The sequence below is a fragment of the Chlorocebus sabaeus genome, chromosome 22 (assembly GCF_047675955.1).
Source record: "Chlorocebus sabaeus isolate Y175 chromosome 22, mChlSab1.0.hap1, whole genome shotgun sequence".
Lineage (NCBI taxonomy): Eukaryota > Metazoa > Chordata > Mammalia > Primates > Cercopithecidae > Chlorocebus > Chlorocebus sabaeus.
Genome location: NC_132925.1, coordinates 53,032,031 through 53,050,081, shown reverse-complemented (window position 1 = coordinate 53,050,081; position 18,051 = coordinate 53,032,031). Strand labels below are relative to the sequence as shown.

The following is an 18,051-nucleotide window of genomic DNA, read 5'->3' as shown; positions in this document are numbered from 1 at the left end:
GGCGATTTCATCAGATGTCATAGAATGTCCTTACACATCCGTAGGTGGCATAGCCCGCTACACACCTAGGCTATATGGTCCAGCCTATTGCTCCTGCGGTGGAAACCTGGACGGCATGTGACTGTACTGAACACCGTGGACAACTGGAAAACAATAGTAAGGATTTGAGTATGGAAACATAGCAAAGGTACCATACAAATACGGATTTTGTAATTTTATGGGGCCACCATCTTATGTGCAGTCCATTGTTGACTGAAATGTCATTATGTGGTGTGTCACTGCTTATTGGGTGCTGATAAGATGCCAGGCTATGTGCAGGGTGCTCTACAAAATCTGTCATGTGTCATCTTCTCCTTGTCCTGAAGTAAACGTCAGCATTCCGATTTTACAGATGGGGAAGTTGAGGCTCAGAGGTGTGTCAGTGAACAGGTCTAAGAAAAGGTGTGGGCTGACATAATGTGAGGACCACAGGGGCCACCAGAGGACATGGAGTAGAGGCCTTCCCTGAAGAACCCTGGGAACTAAGCTGAGCCAGGAGAGGAAATGGGATTTAGGCTGAGGAGAGAACACTTGGAAGGAGCTGGGACTCCAAGTCTGAGGAAGGCACCGGCATTTATTACCTTCTTGCCATATTACTCTTGATCAGTCTTTCTCCTTTGAGGTGCAGATAGTCCCCTTCTCAAGAATTCTTCTCCAGTTGTCTGCATGGGATTCGTTTTCAGTGTTTTTTGAATTAGAACTGTAGACACTTCCCTCCTAGCCTGGCTTTTCTCCATCAAACTTCCCATAGCCATTTCTCATTGATTATAGCAGGCCCTAGCAAGCCCAGCCCTTAGTCTCTGTCCCCTCCAGGCTACCCTCCACGATAGCAACCAGTTTGCTCTTTTGGAAACACACGTATGAGTATGTTACCTGGGGACTTCCAAAGGCTGGCTAGCTTTTGCTTCAGAATGAGATCAGCTCTTCAGCTTGGCATCTGCAGACAGCTCCTACCGCTGGACCCAACTTCCTCTCAGGCTGGCCCTGGCACTCTGGACTCCTCACACGTCTGCCTGGCAAACACCTAGTTGGTCTTCAAGCCTTCATTCTTCCTAGAGGTTCCCCGGGTTCTGCCCCACACCTGTCACCTGAATTGTCATTATGTATGAGCTCCCTGAGAAAAAAAATATGACTTGGCCGTCTTTGTACCCTCAGTACCTAGCATAACACCTGGCATGTAGTCAGCACTTAGTAAAAACAGTTTTAAAAATTTTACTCTCTCCATTTTGCAGATGAAAATAAGAAACTTTAAATGAATAAATGTTTGACTCTTGGGGTCAGGGCCATAATAATTGGAAAGTCTCCTTTCACTGTGCATTGTCTCATTTACATTACCCAGGTGATGGTCAAATGGTGTAAGAAATGCAGGTGGCTCCCCAGGCCCAGTGTCTTACATATTCCAACTCTTTTTTTTTTTTTTTTTTTTTTTTTTTTAAACTCAGAAAAGTACTTCGTGGATCGGCTTTTTAGATTTCTTTCTTTCTTTCTTTCTTTCTTTTGAAATGGAGTCTCACCCTGTCACCCAGGCTGGAGTGCAGTGTTGCAACCTCTGCCTCAGCTTCAAGCAATTCTCCTGCCTCAGCCTCCTGAATAGCTGGGACTATAGGCATGTGCCACCATGCCCAGCTAGTTTTTGTATTTTTAGTAGAGATGGGGGTTTCACCATGTTGGCCAGGCTGGTCTTGAACTCCTGACTTCAAGTGACCTGCCCACTTGGCCTCCCAAAGTGCTGGGATTACAGGCGTGAGCCACCACACCCAGCCGTTTTTAGATAATTTCTTCAAGATTAAACTCTACAAAAGTATTGTAATAGTCTAACTCTTTTGTTTGGAAGTTAGACTCTCACACAGATTTAAGCAAACATGAGAATGTATTTGTTCTTGAACCTGAAAAACTCATGGAGAGTTCTAACGTAACCTCCACTAGATACAAGTGTTTAAAAATGTCAATAGCAAACTTTCCATCTCCCCCTCTTGCCTGGCTTTTCCCTGTATTGTTGCAGGAAGTCAGGGATCCCGAACGGAGGGACTGACTGAAGCCGTGGCAGAAGAACATAAATCGTGAAGATTTCATGGACATTTATTAGTTCCCCAAATTAATACTTTCATAATTTCTTTCTTTCTTTCTTTCTTTTTGAGATGGAGTCTTGCTCTGTCGCCCAGGCTGGAGTGCAGTGGCCGGATCTCAGCTCACTGCAAGCTCTGCCTCCCGGGTTCATGCCATTCTCCTGCCTCAGCCTCCCAAGTAGCTGGGACTATAGGCACTTGCCACCTCGCCCGGCTAGTTTTTTGTATTTTTTTAGTAGAGACGGGGTTTCACCATGTTAGCCAGGATGGTCTCGATCTCCTAACCTCGTGATCCGCCTGTCTCGGCCTCCCAAAGTGCTGGGATTACAGGCTTGAGCCACCGCGCCTGGCCTACTTTTATAATTTCTTACGCCTGTCTTTACTGCAATCTCTGAACGTAAATTGTGAAGATTTCATGGACACTTATCACTTCCCCAATCAATACCCTTGTGATTTCCTATGCCTGTCTTTACTTCAGTCTCTTAATGCCGTCATCTTCGTAAGCTGAGGAGGATGTATGTCGCCCCAGGACTCTGTGATGATTGCGTTAACTGCACAAATTGTTTGTAGAGCATGTGTGTTTGAACAATATGAAATCTGGGCACCTTGAAAAAAAAACAGGATAACAGCAGTCTTAAGGGAACAAGGGAGATAAGACTTTGGATTCTGACTGCCGGTGAGCCAGACGGAACAGAACCATATTTCTCTTCTTTCAAAAGCAAATAAAAATATTGCTGAATTCTTTTTCTCAGCAAGGAGCATCCCTGAGAAAGAAAATGCGCCCCTGAGGGTAGGCCTATGAACAGCCCCTGTAGGGGCGGTGTCTTTTTAGTCAAAGCTGAAGGGATAAAATAAGTCCCGGTCTCCTGTAGTGCTCCCACACTTATTAGGACGAGGAAATTCCTGCCTAATAAATTTTGGTCAGACAAGTTGTCTGCTCTCAAACTCTGTCTCCTGATAAGATGTTATCAATGACAATGCGTGCCTGAAACTTCATTAGCAATTTTAATTTCGCCCCATCCTGTGGTCCTGTGATCTCTCCCTGCCTCCATTTGCTTTGTGATATTTTATTACCTTGTGAAGTATGTGATCTCTGTGACCCACACCCTATTCATCCACTCCCTCCCCTTTTGAAAATCGCTAATAAAAACTTGCTGGTTTTACGGCTCAGGGAGCATCTCGGAACCTGCCGACATGTGATGTCTCCCCCGGATACCCAGCTTTAAATTTTCTTTTATACTCTTTCCCTTTATTTCTCAAACCAGCCAAGATGCTTAGGGAATAGAAAAGAACCCACATTAAATATCGGAGGTGGGATTTCCCCCGATACTGTATCACTTCATTTTTAGGCAGGCTTTTGCCTCCTGCTAGCAAGATGGCAACTGCTAGCGCCAGGCTTATGTCCCCAAGCTTAATGACTCGTGTGGAAAGAGAGCACTGTTCCCAATGGCACTAGCTAACGTCCTGCTTGACTCATCCATCAGTGACCCTGTCACTATGGTAGGGGAAGAAGGGGAACTGTAACTCTTCTTGGTTGGATATATTCTTATCTCTAGGGTTGGGGTGGAATAGCCCCACCCAAGTCACATGATCTGAGAGCCAGGGAGGAATTGGTGAAAAATTAGAAACCTGGTGAGATTATCAAAGGGCTGAGCAAGCAGAGCAACAGATGTCCACTGTGATTATCTTACCTTTCTTTTTTGTTGCTAATATGTCTGTTATTGTATGATAGACCCCAAGCAAGTGGCTACCTCCCAGGTAGCCTACCTCCCAGGACTTTTGAAAATGGTTCAACTGCTGTCTTTGACTGACTTTTTTACCCCAGCCTTTGTGATTGGTCTGACAGCTCCAGTGTTTGTGCTGGAGCCTTGGAATGCCAAATGCGCTGATTTGCACACAGTTTTTCATGAAATCTTATTTTTCTTGATAAGATCAGGAATCCTTAAAATTCCCAGTGGTTTCAAGCTAGAATCCTATTGCGAGTTCTCTGATATTACATAGATTTAAAGCAAATGCAGTTTTCAGGAGCATACTTTCCCTTCACTTTTGTGTGTGTGTGTGTGTGTGTGTGTGTGACACCAATGATTTCTGACATTCAGTGACTGCTTGCTTCTGCTATTAGGTGACTTTCTGATATTCAGCCCTGACTGCCACTTGTCCCTCTGATCTAGCCATAAAATACTAATATTTGCAGCTCCCTCTTATATGGCGAGGAATAATAAAACATTATAGCACTTTGGGCCTTGTTTTATTTCTTCCCATTGATAGTTTTTTTCCTGCCACTGTCAGCATAGCTATTTCCCAGCATGTTTTTCCCTCCAGTTCAGCAGCCACATAGTATTTTCTGACTGCTATCACCTTCCCAGGAAAAAAATTGTCACTTATTGAGTACCTGTTTTCTGTTAAGTACAGCAACATGTCTTTCCTGCAAATCATCCCATTTGTTCTTCATAGCATCACTTTGTGGGATGGATATCATCCCCACTTAAAAAGATGTGGAAAGTAAGGCTAAGGGAGGAGAAATAATTTGGCAAATGTTTTAGAATGGATGGAAAAACCTGGGATTCGGTTCTGAGTCTACTAACCCTGAAAGGCCATTCTCCAAGAATAAGGCTAGAAGCTTTCAGATACTGGAAGAGTATGAGACCCCATTTCTGACCTAAAGGCAAGGGCCAGGACTAAAACATTTGAAACAATGAGAGTGAATTTAAGATAGGGTTATTTATTTATTTATTTGAGACAGAGTCTTGCTCTGTCGCCCAGGCTGAAGTGCAGTGGCACAATCTCGGCTCACGGCAAGCTCTGCCTCCAGGGTTCACGCCATTCTCCTGCCTCAGCCTCCCAAGTAGCTTGGGACTACAGGTGCCCGCCACCACGCCTGGCTAATTTTTTTGTATTTTTAGTAAAGACAGGATTTCACTGTGTTAGCCAGGACGGTCTCAATCTCATGATTTCATGATCCACCTGCCTCGGCCTCCCAAAGTGCTGGGATTACAGGTGTGAGCCACCGCACCTGGCCAAGATAGGGTCATTTCTAAGTGCTGTGTGTGATATCATCTAATTTACAGTGCTATTCAAATTCAGAAAACAGTTCTGCCTCCAAATTCTATTTATTTCTGAACCTGACTGGGAATATATATTAATACTAAATCAAGACTTTATTTTTAAATGTAACCTTAGTGCCAGTTTCATATATACCAGTTCACTATTTGGTTACTGTGCTGTGAATTTAGACATTTGTGTCTCCTCAGACTTCTGTTGAACCCCAAAACATCAGTGAGCCCTCAATATCTGTGCATACATTCAAGCCTCAGGTCCCCTGCTTTGTAGATCCTGTGAACTCCTTGATAAGCACAGGTCACAGTTACGAACTCTTCACTGCACATTTGATTTTGTAAGACGGTGGTCAGGGGAAGATGTTAATCTGTGCCCGGGATATATGCCACTTAGCTGAGTTCAGTTCAGCTTTGCCAAGTGTGTAGTAAGCTAAGTGCCACCACATGGCAGGTGAAGTGCAGGGCTCAGTGGGGGATACAACTATTCATCCAGTGTCTTCTGAATGCTTAGCACTCTCCTAAGCGCTGGGGACAGTGGCAAGACAGACAAGGCAGGGCCTCTGTTTTCATAGAGGCTACATTTCTAGTTCTATAAATAAATGAAAACAGTCACTTTCAGCTCGTGGTGAGCACAGTGATTAAAATAAAACAGAGGCTGGCGCGGTGTTTCACACCTGTAATCACAGCACCTTAAGAGGCCAAGGCAGGCGGATCACTTGAAGACAAGAGTTCGAGAGCAGCTTGGGCAACATGGTGTGAGACTCTGTTTCTACAAAAAATACAAACATTAGCTGGGCATGGTGGTGTGCGCCTGTGGTCCCAGCTATTCTGGAGGCTGAAGTAGAAGGCTTATCTGAGCACAGGACTTGGAGGTTGCAGTGAGCCAAGATCATACCATTGTACTCCATCCTGGGTGACAGAGTAAGCCCCTATCTCCCCGTCTCAAAAGGAAGAAGGAAAGAAAGAGAGAGAGAGAGGGAGGGAGGGAAGGAGAGAGAGAGAGAGAGAGAAAGAAAGAAAACAGAGTGTTTGGATGGAATGAATTGGTGTGGAGGGTAGGAGTCGAGAATAGATGTCAGGAGTTAATTTAAACTGGCAGGTTGTCAGTAAAGGCCCCTCAGAGTAAGTGGCTCCTGAGCTGAGCCAGGAGTGCAAAGATGGGAGCCAGACATGTGAGAGCTGAGATGACCCTCGTCTAGGCGGAGGGAACATCCCATGTAAAGGCCTAAGCAGGGAATAAGCATGCTCAGTCTAAGGATGGGGCAGGGGTGGGGGGTGGAGCCAGTATGGCAGAAATGCAGTGAATTCGGGGGGAGTAATAGGAAGTGAGGTTGGCAATAGAGGAGCAAGTGACCCGGACTCTTGCAGGCTGTGAGACCTAGCTTATGTTGTGTTTTAAGCAGGAGAGTAACAGGAGTGACTTAACATTTTTAAGAAAGAATCCTGGCCACTGTGTGGGGAATGGATTGGGTTATAGAGGAGTAGAAATAAGGAGGTTTGGGGCGAATGCAGGGCAAGGTAGATTATGTTGTTATTGTTATTGACATCATAGACCAGACCAGGGAATTTGGATTTGCTCCTAAAGCTAATGATGTGTAACAGTAACAGCTCCCATCTCTTGAACACCTACTGTGTTCCAGTCATGCAGGTTTATGTGCATTCCCTCCTCAAGTGCTTATACACACCCACAAAGCCCCTATCCGCTGGGCTTATTATGAATGTCACCTCTTATAGAGGAGGAATCTGAGGTGGACAGAGCCTAGGTTCTGAGCATTCCTTAGTGAGGAAAGGGAACCAGAGCTGCATGATGGGCAGGGGGCTGGCAAGATGGCGTCAGGACGCGCATGGCAGGACCTGGAGTTTGGTAGGGACTTTGAGGTGCAAAAGAGAAGACCCCTGTTGGGAGCACACATCCCGGGGCGGCCTGCATGTAAACTGCCGGGGAAGGGGCTGCAGGGGAGGCTTAGATAAAACAGGAGCGGATGCTACCCTCTGCAGTCTGCAGATCAGCAGGTGGTCAGGTAGACCTCTCACTCAAAGCAGACCATGGCAAGCTCCTGAAGGAGAATTTGTTGATACTTTTAACTTAGAATGTCAGAAAAATGTCCGAGTGTCAGATTTGTATTCCTATACCTGCTAGGTCAGTTTTAAGCTAAAATGATCTTGGAAAACCTTTTGACCCATTGATACCCTGTACCCTAAGTGAGCAGTTGGTATTATTTCCTAACTTTGGTTGGTCTATTACGCCCCTCCCAGAATCTGAGCGTTCTAGAGTTTCCTAAGCACCAAGACAGTTGTCCTGTCTGAAATGTTTGCCTTGGGGAAAAAATGAACCCCTGCTGTGATTTTGTTTCCCCACAGGCTCTAGGGGTCTTTTCATAGCCGCAAGATACCATCACAGCTTCCCAAGAACTAGGGTGTTCGTGTGTGCAAAGTTAGAGTCAGGTCCTGCTCCTTTGTACCCTAAGGTGTAGAGAAAGCTGGACCTTAAAGTTGATCTCACCTGTAAGAACAGTTTTTGCTTTGGTTCTGGCTTTTTCTCTTCCTTCTTCCTTGAGAGGGTTTACTATGTTGCTGTTAGTTTTCTCCCAGCATTCATTCACTCTAGCAAAATCTGGCTACATACCAGTTTGTAGAAAATGGGCACAATTCTAGGAATAGCTGTCCTAATGTGTTAGCCCAATACCCCACGCATCAACAATGGCTGGTCGCTGCCAGTTGACCTGAGTTTTGTGTTTTTTTTGGTTTTGTTTTGTTTTTTGTTTGTTTGTTTGTTTTTGGTTTTCACTTAGATGAGAACTGCTGTTTGCTCGAGCTGAGATAAAACCATTTCAGTTAGAACTGTGTATCAGAATATAATTACTCTTCCCAGAGATAGAGTCCTGGCCTGGAAAAGTGAGGACAAAAAATAGATAGGGACAAATAGAAGGAGAATGATTACTGGTACAAGGTAGATGGAATGGTAACTCACTTTATTTTCAATGATGTTATACAAATCAAATAAAACCCTGTTCCCATTTATTTTATTTTAGCTGAGTATTCTTGTCCAAAATGAAAATCAGATGTTTTTCTTCTTTCTCGTTTTTTTCCAAAGCAAATGGTTACAAACACTTACTTAATATAATTTACTGGAGCTTTTTTCTGAAAGAACATTTATGTTAACTTTCTTTTATGCATGCAGTAACTTTTGATCAAAACATGACTCCACTCCCTTGTTTAATGTTGAGCATCTGGATTAAAGGCTTCTTTTAATCTTAAATACAGATTATGGCCCTCTTTCCCTTTAAGCAAACTGCCATAAAACCCTGGCACCTTTCCAGTTTTCCTTATTAAAGCCCTCTTTATTATAGTGTTTTCGGATGGCAGTCATTAAATTATTGTTATGCACAATGGGCACTTGATTATAATTATTTAACTGGCAATCAGTTATTGCAGCAATTTGGTGGTGTAATTAAAAGGGAGCATGTTTGTACCTGCCAACATCTTTGAGATGTTCGGCTCTGGATGAAGCAGGAGAGGCAGAACATAAACAAATGAACGGAAGAATCAAGCACTTCTGTGAATGGAATCTTTTATTCCTCGCCAATCTGATTCTTGGCCTCTTTGTTCCATAAGGTAGATGAACAACAATGATAAAATAAAATGTAAATAAGAATTTTTATGCTACAAACTCCTGAATCAATAAATACATTCAGTAATGAATGTAAGTTTCTCCATGTGCTGTGAAATGCTAAATGGATAGAAGTGTATTTATATAATTCTATTTATTTTAAACACAAGCATTGGCATGTTTTCTCCCTTTAATTTATAAATGTCAGCACTTATTTCTTGATATATAAATTGATACAGGATGCCCCAAACAAAAAGTTGCTGCAAAAGATAAGGTCGTTTGTTAGCACACAGCTAGAAAGTTTTTAGTCACTATAGAAGTTAGCAGGAATGTGATTCCAAAAATGGCCCTCCTGAGTTACTCAGAACTCTTTCAGTTGTAAATTGCAAATTTTAACCAACCTGAACAAGGGGGAATTTTTTTGCTTATGTAGCTGGAATGTTATTGGAACTACTCATAGGATTACAGGAAGAACTGCAGGAATCAGGACTCAGGGCTAGGAACTAGGAATCAGTACCGCCTAGACACATTCTCTGTCCATGTCTCAGCTGAGCTTGCCTGTGTTTGGCTTTATTCTGAGAATAGGCTGACAGCTTCTTTCTCCCTGTGACAGGAAACAGGCCTGATATCAGTAGCCCCAGACTCCCATCTTCCTAGCTTAACTCCAGTGGAAAGCAGTCTCTATCTTTCATAAGTCAGTCTCGGGAAAGGATTCTGATTGGCCCTACTTGGCTCACGTACCTATCCCTCGACTAATTCCTGTTGCTGAGTAAATGGCACAGTATGATAGTCCTGCCTGTATCCCATGTAATACCTGTGGGTAGGGCAAGGGAGGTGGAGTCCTGTGACTGACAGGCTTGTTAGAGACATTAGTATGTCCCCATCGGTGGTAGCTAATGACTGAGAAAAACATGGTGATTATTTTCAGAAATGAGTATGAAAATCTAAAGTATCCAAACTTAAAAAATATATTATTTAAATGTTTTCCCAGAATGAATCTCCATCTCTCTTTTAGAAATATCCCATTTTGTAAGACCAAGGTATGAAAGTATTCATCTGAGTTTCAAATGATTGCCTAATCTTACCTGTAATCATTATTGAGAACCAAACACCCATTAATGGTGTGGTCTAAGGACAAGGTCCTGAAGAGATGAGACGGGCACATATTAGATGCCTGCTATCATGCTGCCATGGCTACATTATCACGAGGGACTTGGAATCTGGGGTTCTACAGAGCATGTTTTTAGCCACTATCTCTGAGTATTAAATCACTTACAACAGCTTTGGATCATAAAATTCTCTGTTTCTCTCTTGGTTTGGTTCCATATTAGAATCTGCAAGTGCAAAGGCAAAACAGTCAGCGAAACAGCAGACTTAAATAGAAAAAGGCCCCAAAAGGAAAGGAAAACAATTGAAAATGTAAAAGAAAAATACCCCCCACCCCCGAACATGATCTAATCAGTCTTCCTTATGGAGAAGTTATGACTCATCTTACTTAGCAAATAAGACAATTGAATGTGCAAGCTCAAACTTGAATTGAAATAAAGTTAGTCTCAATTTCCTGTTTCTCTTATTAACATGCATCTATTATTTAATAAGTATTTATGTATATAATTGAGATATTTAAGCTCTGGGTAACTTAAGTGGCTAGTTGAATACTACCTGAACACACAGGGAGAAATAAGCTTGGAATATGCGCCTGTATATTTACAACACACACACACACACACACACAGATTTTTACTTTGTGGATACTGGCCACCACTCGAAGAGTTTCTTGGGAATCTAATCTTCTCAATGGCAGGCTCCAGCATTGCCTTTGCCAGTAGTTTAGTTCATATGGACTTGATGCCAATTTTCTTTTCACATATGTGAAATAACAGTTTGGCACGTAGCAAATAAAACAGTGACTCCATAGAGAAGACTGGCACTTTTCAAAAAGTGAATTGGACAGATTCAGAGCTAATTTTTTCTTTAGGTGAACTGAGTTTAAATTAAATGTTGCAAGAGATTACCATATTTGTGTGAATCTCAAGAAGTCAAAGGCCGTGGCAATGAAGTATTTTCATTTTATAGCGTTTTTCTTGGAAAGGCCACACACCATATGACAGCAGAGTGCTTAAAACCCAGAGTCTGGTGCCAGCACAAAATCCAAACATCGTAAAGTTATTTCCAAAGCCCAGATACTTACTGATCCCCTCTCTTGGAGCAGTGTATCTCTCAACTAGTCCAAGTCCACCAGCTCAGAATCACCCTCCCAGCCTCAGATTTCAAGTTGGAAGCCCAAAGTAAGGCATGTCTTCTAAAAAGGAAAGGAAAAGCTATTGAATAACAATTGTCAAGAGCCAAAAAATAAATAAAAATAAAATAAAATCATCCCCAGTGGAGGAGCTTTAGCAAAAGAATAGGGAGACAGGCCATTGGTCACTGCTGCATGTATGCATGGTCCTTCGGTCAGTTTTTAAAAACCCAGTAACCTCCTTCCACTAAATTGCCTGCATCTCTCCTTCTCCACTTAGGGCTGTGTGCCCTTACTAGAATATAAAATAGTGATTTGAAGGGGTCATTTGTTCAGGTTTTCCAGGCTTCTGCACTGCCTGCCCTGGAATCAATGTTTTTTTTTTTTTTTTTTTTTGAGACGGAGTCTCGCTCTGTCACCCAGGCTGGAGTGCAGTGGCACAATCTCTGCTCACTGCAATCTCCGCCTCCCAGGTTCATGACATTCTCCTGCCTCAGCCTTCTGAGTAGCTGGGACTGCAGGCGCCCACCACCACACCCAGCTAATTTTTTTTTTTTTTGTATTTTTAGTAGAGACGGGGTTTCACCGTGTTAGCCAGGATGGTCTTGTCTCCTGACCTCGAGATCCGCCCACCTCAGCCTCCCAAAGTGCTGGGATTACAGGTGTGAGCCACCACGCCCGGCCTAGAATCAATTTTTCAAACCTGTCTGGGCAAGTTGGGTCATACCTGTAATGCCAGCACTTTGGGAGGCTGAGGTGGGAAGATCGCTTGAGGCCAGAAGGAGTTCAAGACCAGCCTGGGCAACATAGCAAGACCCTGTCTCTACAAAAACATTTAAGATTGGCTGGGCATCGTTGTGCATGCCGATAGTCCCAGCTGTTTGGGAGGTTGAGGTGGGAGGATTGCTTGAGAGCGTTGTGGGGGCAGGGGGTGAGGGGTGGGGTCGAGGCTATAGTGAGCCATGATCACATCACTGCACTCCAGCCTGGGCAACAAAGTATGAGACCGTTTCAAGAAACAAACAAAAAACCTTGTAATCCGTACTCACTGGTTTCCTTGACTTCACCTAAAGGGCATCTGGGAAGCTTTTGCCTCCCCTCTGGGCTAGGAATGTATGCAGAAGACCTCTTTGAAAGCTTTGTTCACAAGGACTTGAAACCCAGGCTTCTCAGTGAATTTCCGTAACAGTTCACTGCCAAGTCACACAAATCTGTCAAGGAAGGCTTTCCTGGGAGGGCGAGGAGGGCCTATCCACCAGGTGCCATCTCGACAAGTAGCCTCCTTTTTAGCCTCCAGTCCTGGCCAGCTGGGCCTCTCTTCTTCCCAGTCCAGCATTAGACTTCACTACCACCTGCTAATACATCTGAGGAGAGCAGGAGGTCCTGGTCACAGCAGATGATCAGAGTTGGTGCCAGAAGTGTAAACAAGTCATAAATTACTCTTCATTCTTCTCGGCAAGGGATACTATTAGCCTTCAGTTGTGGAAAAAATGTACTCCCTTTAATGTCTTTTTTATGTAATAGTTGATCCTCTTGTATGACTATAAATTCGTTTTCTTCGGCAAGCATTTCCCAAGCATGCACTTTGTGCAAAGCACTGTGTAAGCAACTACTGTTGAGAACGAATATAGGAGTTAGGGTTTAACCGGTACCAGGTTTCAGTTGGGGGCAGATGAACAAGTTCTGAGATGGATGGTGGGGACAGTTGTACAACAGTGTGAATTCACTTGACACTACTGAACTGTCCGCTTAAAAATGGTTGTAATTGTAGGTTTTGTTAGATATATTTTACCATGATTAAAAAATGTAGCGTTCTTACACTTTTTAAAAGTCAAGGTGAACTATGTATTTGCTGTAAGTTTTAAGTTTCACGTATTTCCCCTAGCAAAATGTAAGTGTATGTGACTTACCGCAAAGACCTAGAATTTCACATTTCTTATATTTTACATGCAGGTGCTGAGATCATTATTTCTCAGATTTCTCCTATTATGAGAATATTACCTGAGATCTTATTTAAGTTAACAAATGATTATCCTTTGCATCAGAAATAAGAGCAGGATCTCCACTAATGAATCATATAACCTTTCCTGAGTTGGGCCTTGGACTTACTGTCAGCACCACCACAGTGCCAAGAATGACGAGAGCTTTGTTGAGCTTGGAGCACAAGGCTTCAGATCCTATCTTGAGACTTGGTGAAGTGGATAAAGCCCTGAGCTTTAGGCTCTGGTTCCTGCCTCTGCCTTTGAGCAGGGATGTGACTGTGCGCCAGTCATTTAATCTTTGTGGGCTGCAGTTTCTTTACCTGTAAGATGGGAGTGAAGACCAAAGGCCTTCGGCCTGGCAAGAGTTGTCAGGCCCAAACGTGGGAACGTTTGTGAGAGCACTTAATGCTATGCTGGGGACCTAGCAGGTAGTAAGTCAGTGTCATGCCCCTTGCCCTTGAGGCTCCTCCTGTGACAGAGGGCTGTAATGAAATGGGGCTCCAAGGAGCCCTTAATTCTCCGCATGTGGGAGCTCATGAGCCATCCTAAGAATCCTCTTCTCTCTCTCCTGATGCCCCAGTCCCCTCTCCCATCACTGCTTTCTGTGCTCCGTTCTGTCTCGCCTTCCTTCCAACTGGAAAGTTCATGAGAGAAGTATATTGATGTTGTGTGAGAAGGGGAATGGCCCTCCCCGAGCCCCTGGCTGGGCGCCACAGCAGCTGTGGAAACACAACAGTGCTCAGCATCTCCTGGTGTTTGGGCTTCGAGCTCTTTCAAGAAACACCCTACGACCTCACCATCTCACTCCTCAGACCCACCACCTTTCCCTTAGGTTGCAATCTCTTCCCTCGGCTTCCCCTGACCTCTTGTTCCTCAGTCTGTAGCCAGCAGCAAAGAAAGATGCTTATTACTACTGTATCTTTTTTGGTGGGTACTTTGGCCTTCTGACTCCTTCAGCAGAATGGAAAGTTGTATCTGGGGGCTGTCACTCTTCCCTCCTTCCTTGTAGGTCCCCCTGCTCCTCCTGGCCCTAGGGTACAGTTGGGCCTTACTGAGAGCTAGAATTCCATTTGTTGAAAGACTAGAGTACTTTGATAGGTGGTGTAATTGATCAGCCTCCCCAAATTTATAGTATCCTTATATATCATATAAACATCTGAGTGATAGAGAGCTGACCTTTTCCATACTAACACCATGATTTATAAGGGATATCTAGTGCCAGGCTACTAATCCAGTGCTTTTCAACCCTTTTGTTATCATGTTTGTACCTTTTTTTTTTTTTGAGTTTTATATCATTTATATACAATTAAGTACATATATCTTAAGTATACATCTCACTGAATTTTTATTACCTATATACCTGTGTAAATACCACCCAGATTGGGAGACAGAACATTTCCAGGACTTGAGAAGCCCCCCTTGAGCCCCTTACAGTCAGTACCCCTAATGGTAACTACCTCTCTGACCTCTATCACTGTAGTTACTTGGGGTTCTCAACCTTTTTCCACCTATACCCACCTCTAAGTCCCACCTCTCCTATTTAATATGTAAGAATGCAAAATTATCGCCTACTGTGGCAAAAAGAAACCAAAATAGTGGTAAATTTAGAAATTCCTTTTCTGCTCTCTTTGCCCCTTACATTTTAATATGCCTTCTCCCTGTCCCCCTGCCCCTAACCCAGGTCATGGAGAGGGAAAGTGATATCCCCGTCCTCTCTGGTCAGTCTTGGCATCACAGAAGCTTGACAAGAAGAGAAACAAACACCAGGGCACCTTCCTCCTATTGTCCAGCTGCCCAAAAGTTACCATATAGTCTTTCTAAGAAGAATCAGACTGTGGTTTTTAGAATTGTTAGATATCCAGTGAGCTCCCAGCATGCACAGATCTTGCTTTCCTTTTCCTGTCAAAGTAGGATTATCTTTCCCTTGATTATGTTTGAGTTTTCTTGGGGGTAGGGAATACATTTGAAAAGGAGTAACCACTGCACTCCCCTTCGATGTGCAAATGTCAAGCATGTTGAATTGTCACTAGCAAGGAATGTGATGAGCAGGTTATTTTACAGGAGGTACACAGAAGCCCCCATTTTGGCTTATTCTGCCACGTTCAAATCCTTGTATATAGAAGTAGAGCTTCATCTGTTTATCCTACAGTAAAGATATCTACAAGACACTATTATTATATTGACATTGGAGCCAAATAGGAAATCAGAGGACTCACAGATGTTATCTGTTTTAATGCAGTGGGTTTTGTACACACTGACTCTGCAGCCAATCAGGATGGACTCTACAGTAGAATTTAAAGAACATCTTATTGGCACAATGTTTATTCCTTGGGCTTTGTAGGCTACATTGTGTTCCCAGCATTCTGAGGGCAAGAAAGATGGAGAGAGAGAAAATGAACTTAGCAAGAAAATATTGGGATAAATTCCATCATTACCCTAAAAATATAGCATTCTTTGATATAGGGTAGAATTTGGTATAATTTGACAATTATGTATGGGCATTTATGATATGGGTAGTATTGCACAAGGGATAGTTTGCAGCCTGAGGGAAAGGTGATATGCCAAAAGGGTTAAGTCTTCAGGCTGGGCACAGTGGCTCACACCTGTAATCCCAGTAATTTGGGAGGCCAAGGAAGGCAAACCACTTGAGGCCAGGAATTCGAGACCAGCCTGGCCAATACAGTAAAACCCCGTCTCTACCAAAAATACAAAAATAAGCCAGGCGTGGTGGGGCGCGCCTGTAATCTCAGCTCCTCAGGAGGCTGAGGCAGGAGACTCACTTGAACCCAGGAGGCAGAGGTTGCAGTGAGCCAAGATCATGCGACTGTACTCTAGCCTGGATGACAGTGAGACTCCATCTCAAAAAATGGGAAAAAAAAAAAAAAAAGACCCAAAAGGGTTAAGTCTTCAAAGCTGTCTTTTTCAGCATTTTAATCCATAATTTAGGACAAAATTGGCACATCTAGCAGATTCATGGTGATCCAGGATATTTTCTTGACACCCTTTGCTGAGGGACTTGCGACAGGGGTCCCCTGTTTATTCAGTCCGCGGTGCTCAACCCCTCGCGGGAGGGAGCATGTGAATGAATGAGTTCAGGAGCCAGCTGCTGCTTTGGGCGCCGGCAGGAGCAAACTCTGTTAACTTGGGCCCACTTGCTCTACCCTCACTAGAGGGAATGCATAGGTGAGCAAGTGCAGGAAGCAGCCGGTCACTGGCACTGGCAGGAGCAAACTCTGTTTCCTCAGGCTCATCGTGCTCCACCCCCTGCAGGAGGGAGCATGTAGGCCAATGAGTGCAGGAACTGATTGGCCACTTTGGTGCCAGAAGGAACAAACTTTGTGCAGGCCCCGCGGCAGTGTTCAGGTGGAGGTGCCTGCAACCCCAAGGCCCCAGAGGGCATGTTACAATGCTCTCTTAGCTCCACCGTCCACAGACAGCAGTGTGTTATGAGCTCAGTGGGCCCTCTGCCTTGTCACATGGGACAGATGCCCTCCACCAGCAAGGGCAAAGGGCCAGTGTGACAGACTTTTTGGGTACCCACACTTGGTGGGTCCCAAATGGTTGTCCAGTGCCAAAGAAGAATGAGGCCATGTAGATGACTTGAAGTTATGGTGAATGTGGATAATTTTACTGAGTGATGAGCGCATCTCTCAGTGGAGAAGGGAGCTGGAAAGGGGACAGGAAGGCCAGGTCACTCTCCCCTGAAGTCAAGTCACCTCTCTGCCCCTCTTCTCCAAAGTCAAGTTGTCCCTCTCTTTGCCATCTGGCCATCATCTCTGAAGGCAAATCTCCTCTCCCTAACATCCAGCTGCTTCTCCTCTCTACCACCTGAGCCTGGAGTCTTTATAGGCACAGGATGGGAGACAGGGTGTGGGGCATGCCATAGGTAGTTTGGCAAAAGGCAACATTCAATTGGTCAAAAGACATTATTCAGAAAGAATGAATCAGGAGAGAGCAGGCAAACAGGAGAATAGAAGTTCTCACCCTGGACCAAGGGTTTCAGGCTACTTCTGGCTTGAAGGTGGGGTTTCCACTGGGGACCTGCCCCTGTCTGCCTAGAGTTTCTCTCCTCCTGCCTGTCTCAATGGGTGACACTAAACCAGGAAGAGTAGTAAAATCAGTATTCAGAGAGATCAGGACAGATAAGAGGCTAAGCCTAACCAAGTAAAATGCAGCAGGCGCAAGGGTAGGTAAATACTTAGATATAAAAAAACAAAAGTTTCCGTGAATATAGCCTGGGGGAAACATGACTAAGTAGTCCTCTGAAGAAGAGGTTTTTGATGCTTGCAAGCAATCTGGGGCATCACAAAGAGATTTTGGTACTAAGTTAAACTTCTAGAAGTTGAATGGACAAAACCCATGCCTAGAGGACTGACTTCACTGCAGATTACTACACTTAAGAATGCTGAGGGGTATTGAGAACCATGACTGGAAACTATGTTATGAGAAGCATTCTCAAATGTAAGAAGGAGTAGTTAGGTGAAAGAGAAAACCAAAGAGACATCTATATCCCATCCTCAAATACAAGAAGGCGTTACCAAAATGGCAGGGATTCAGTCTAGGTCCTGCTGCTTGCCACACAGAAAGCCAATCACTGAGACAATGACTGTTGCCAGGGAAGAAGGTTTTAATCAGGTGCTGCAGCAGACAAGATGGGAGATCAGTCTCAAATCCATCTCCCTGACTAAAATCAGGGGTTTATATACCAGGGAAGAAATGAAACTACATGCAGGAAAACAGGAATTAGGGAGGGGTAAGGAAGAGGAGTTGGCCAATAGGAAGCAGGTGATCACTTAGGCAATCATGATGGGTGAGGGGTCTGGTGTCTCCTTATCCAGCTGCAATTATCAGCATCTTGATACCATCTGGGAGGCCTGATGGTTGGTTTTCTGAGAAAGGAACTCAGATAACACAAATGTAACTTTAAGTTTGAAAACTGGGAGAGTCCATTTCTATGTTAATTCAAAAGAAATCATAAACATCGGCTCTATGGGACAGTTGAGCCCGTTTCAATGTGCTGTTCTGTATGTGAGGCAGGTGCCCTAGAAGGCAAAGCTGG

The 18,051-nt window shown here is 44.0% G+C and overlaps 1 protein-coding gene across 4 annotated transcripts in view; it reads left to right on the top strand.

Annotated features, from left to right (window-relative positions):
• ATG7 (autophagy related 7) overlaps window positions 1-18,051 on the top strand; it is a 269,659-nt gene that overhangs the window by 193,234 nt on the left and 58,374 nt on the right. The window contains exon 19 of one of the 4 annotated variants that reach the window (XM_073009843.1): window positions 45-165. The exons of the other annotated variants lie outside the window; for them this stretch is intronic. Within the exon in view, the coding sequence (XP_072865944.1) occupies window positions 45-53 (9 nt within the window). The 3' untranslated portion in view covers window positions 54-165. Of the gene's footprint in view, window positions 1-44; window positions 166-18,051 lie in introns of those variants that run through there. 4 annotated transcript variants of the gene reach the window in all.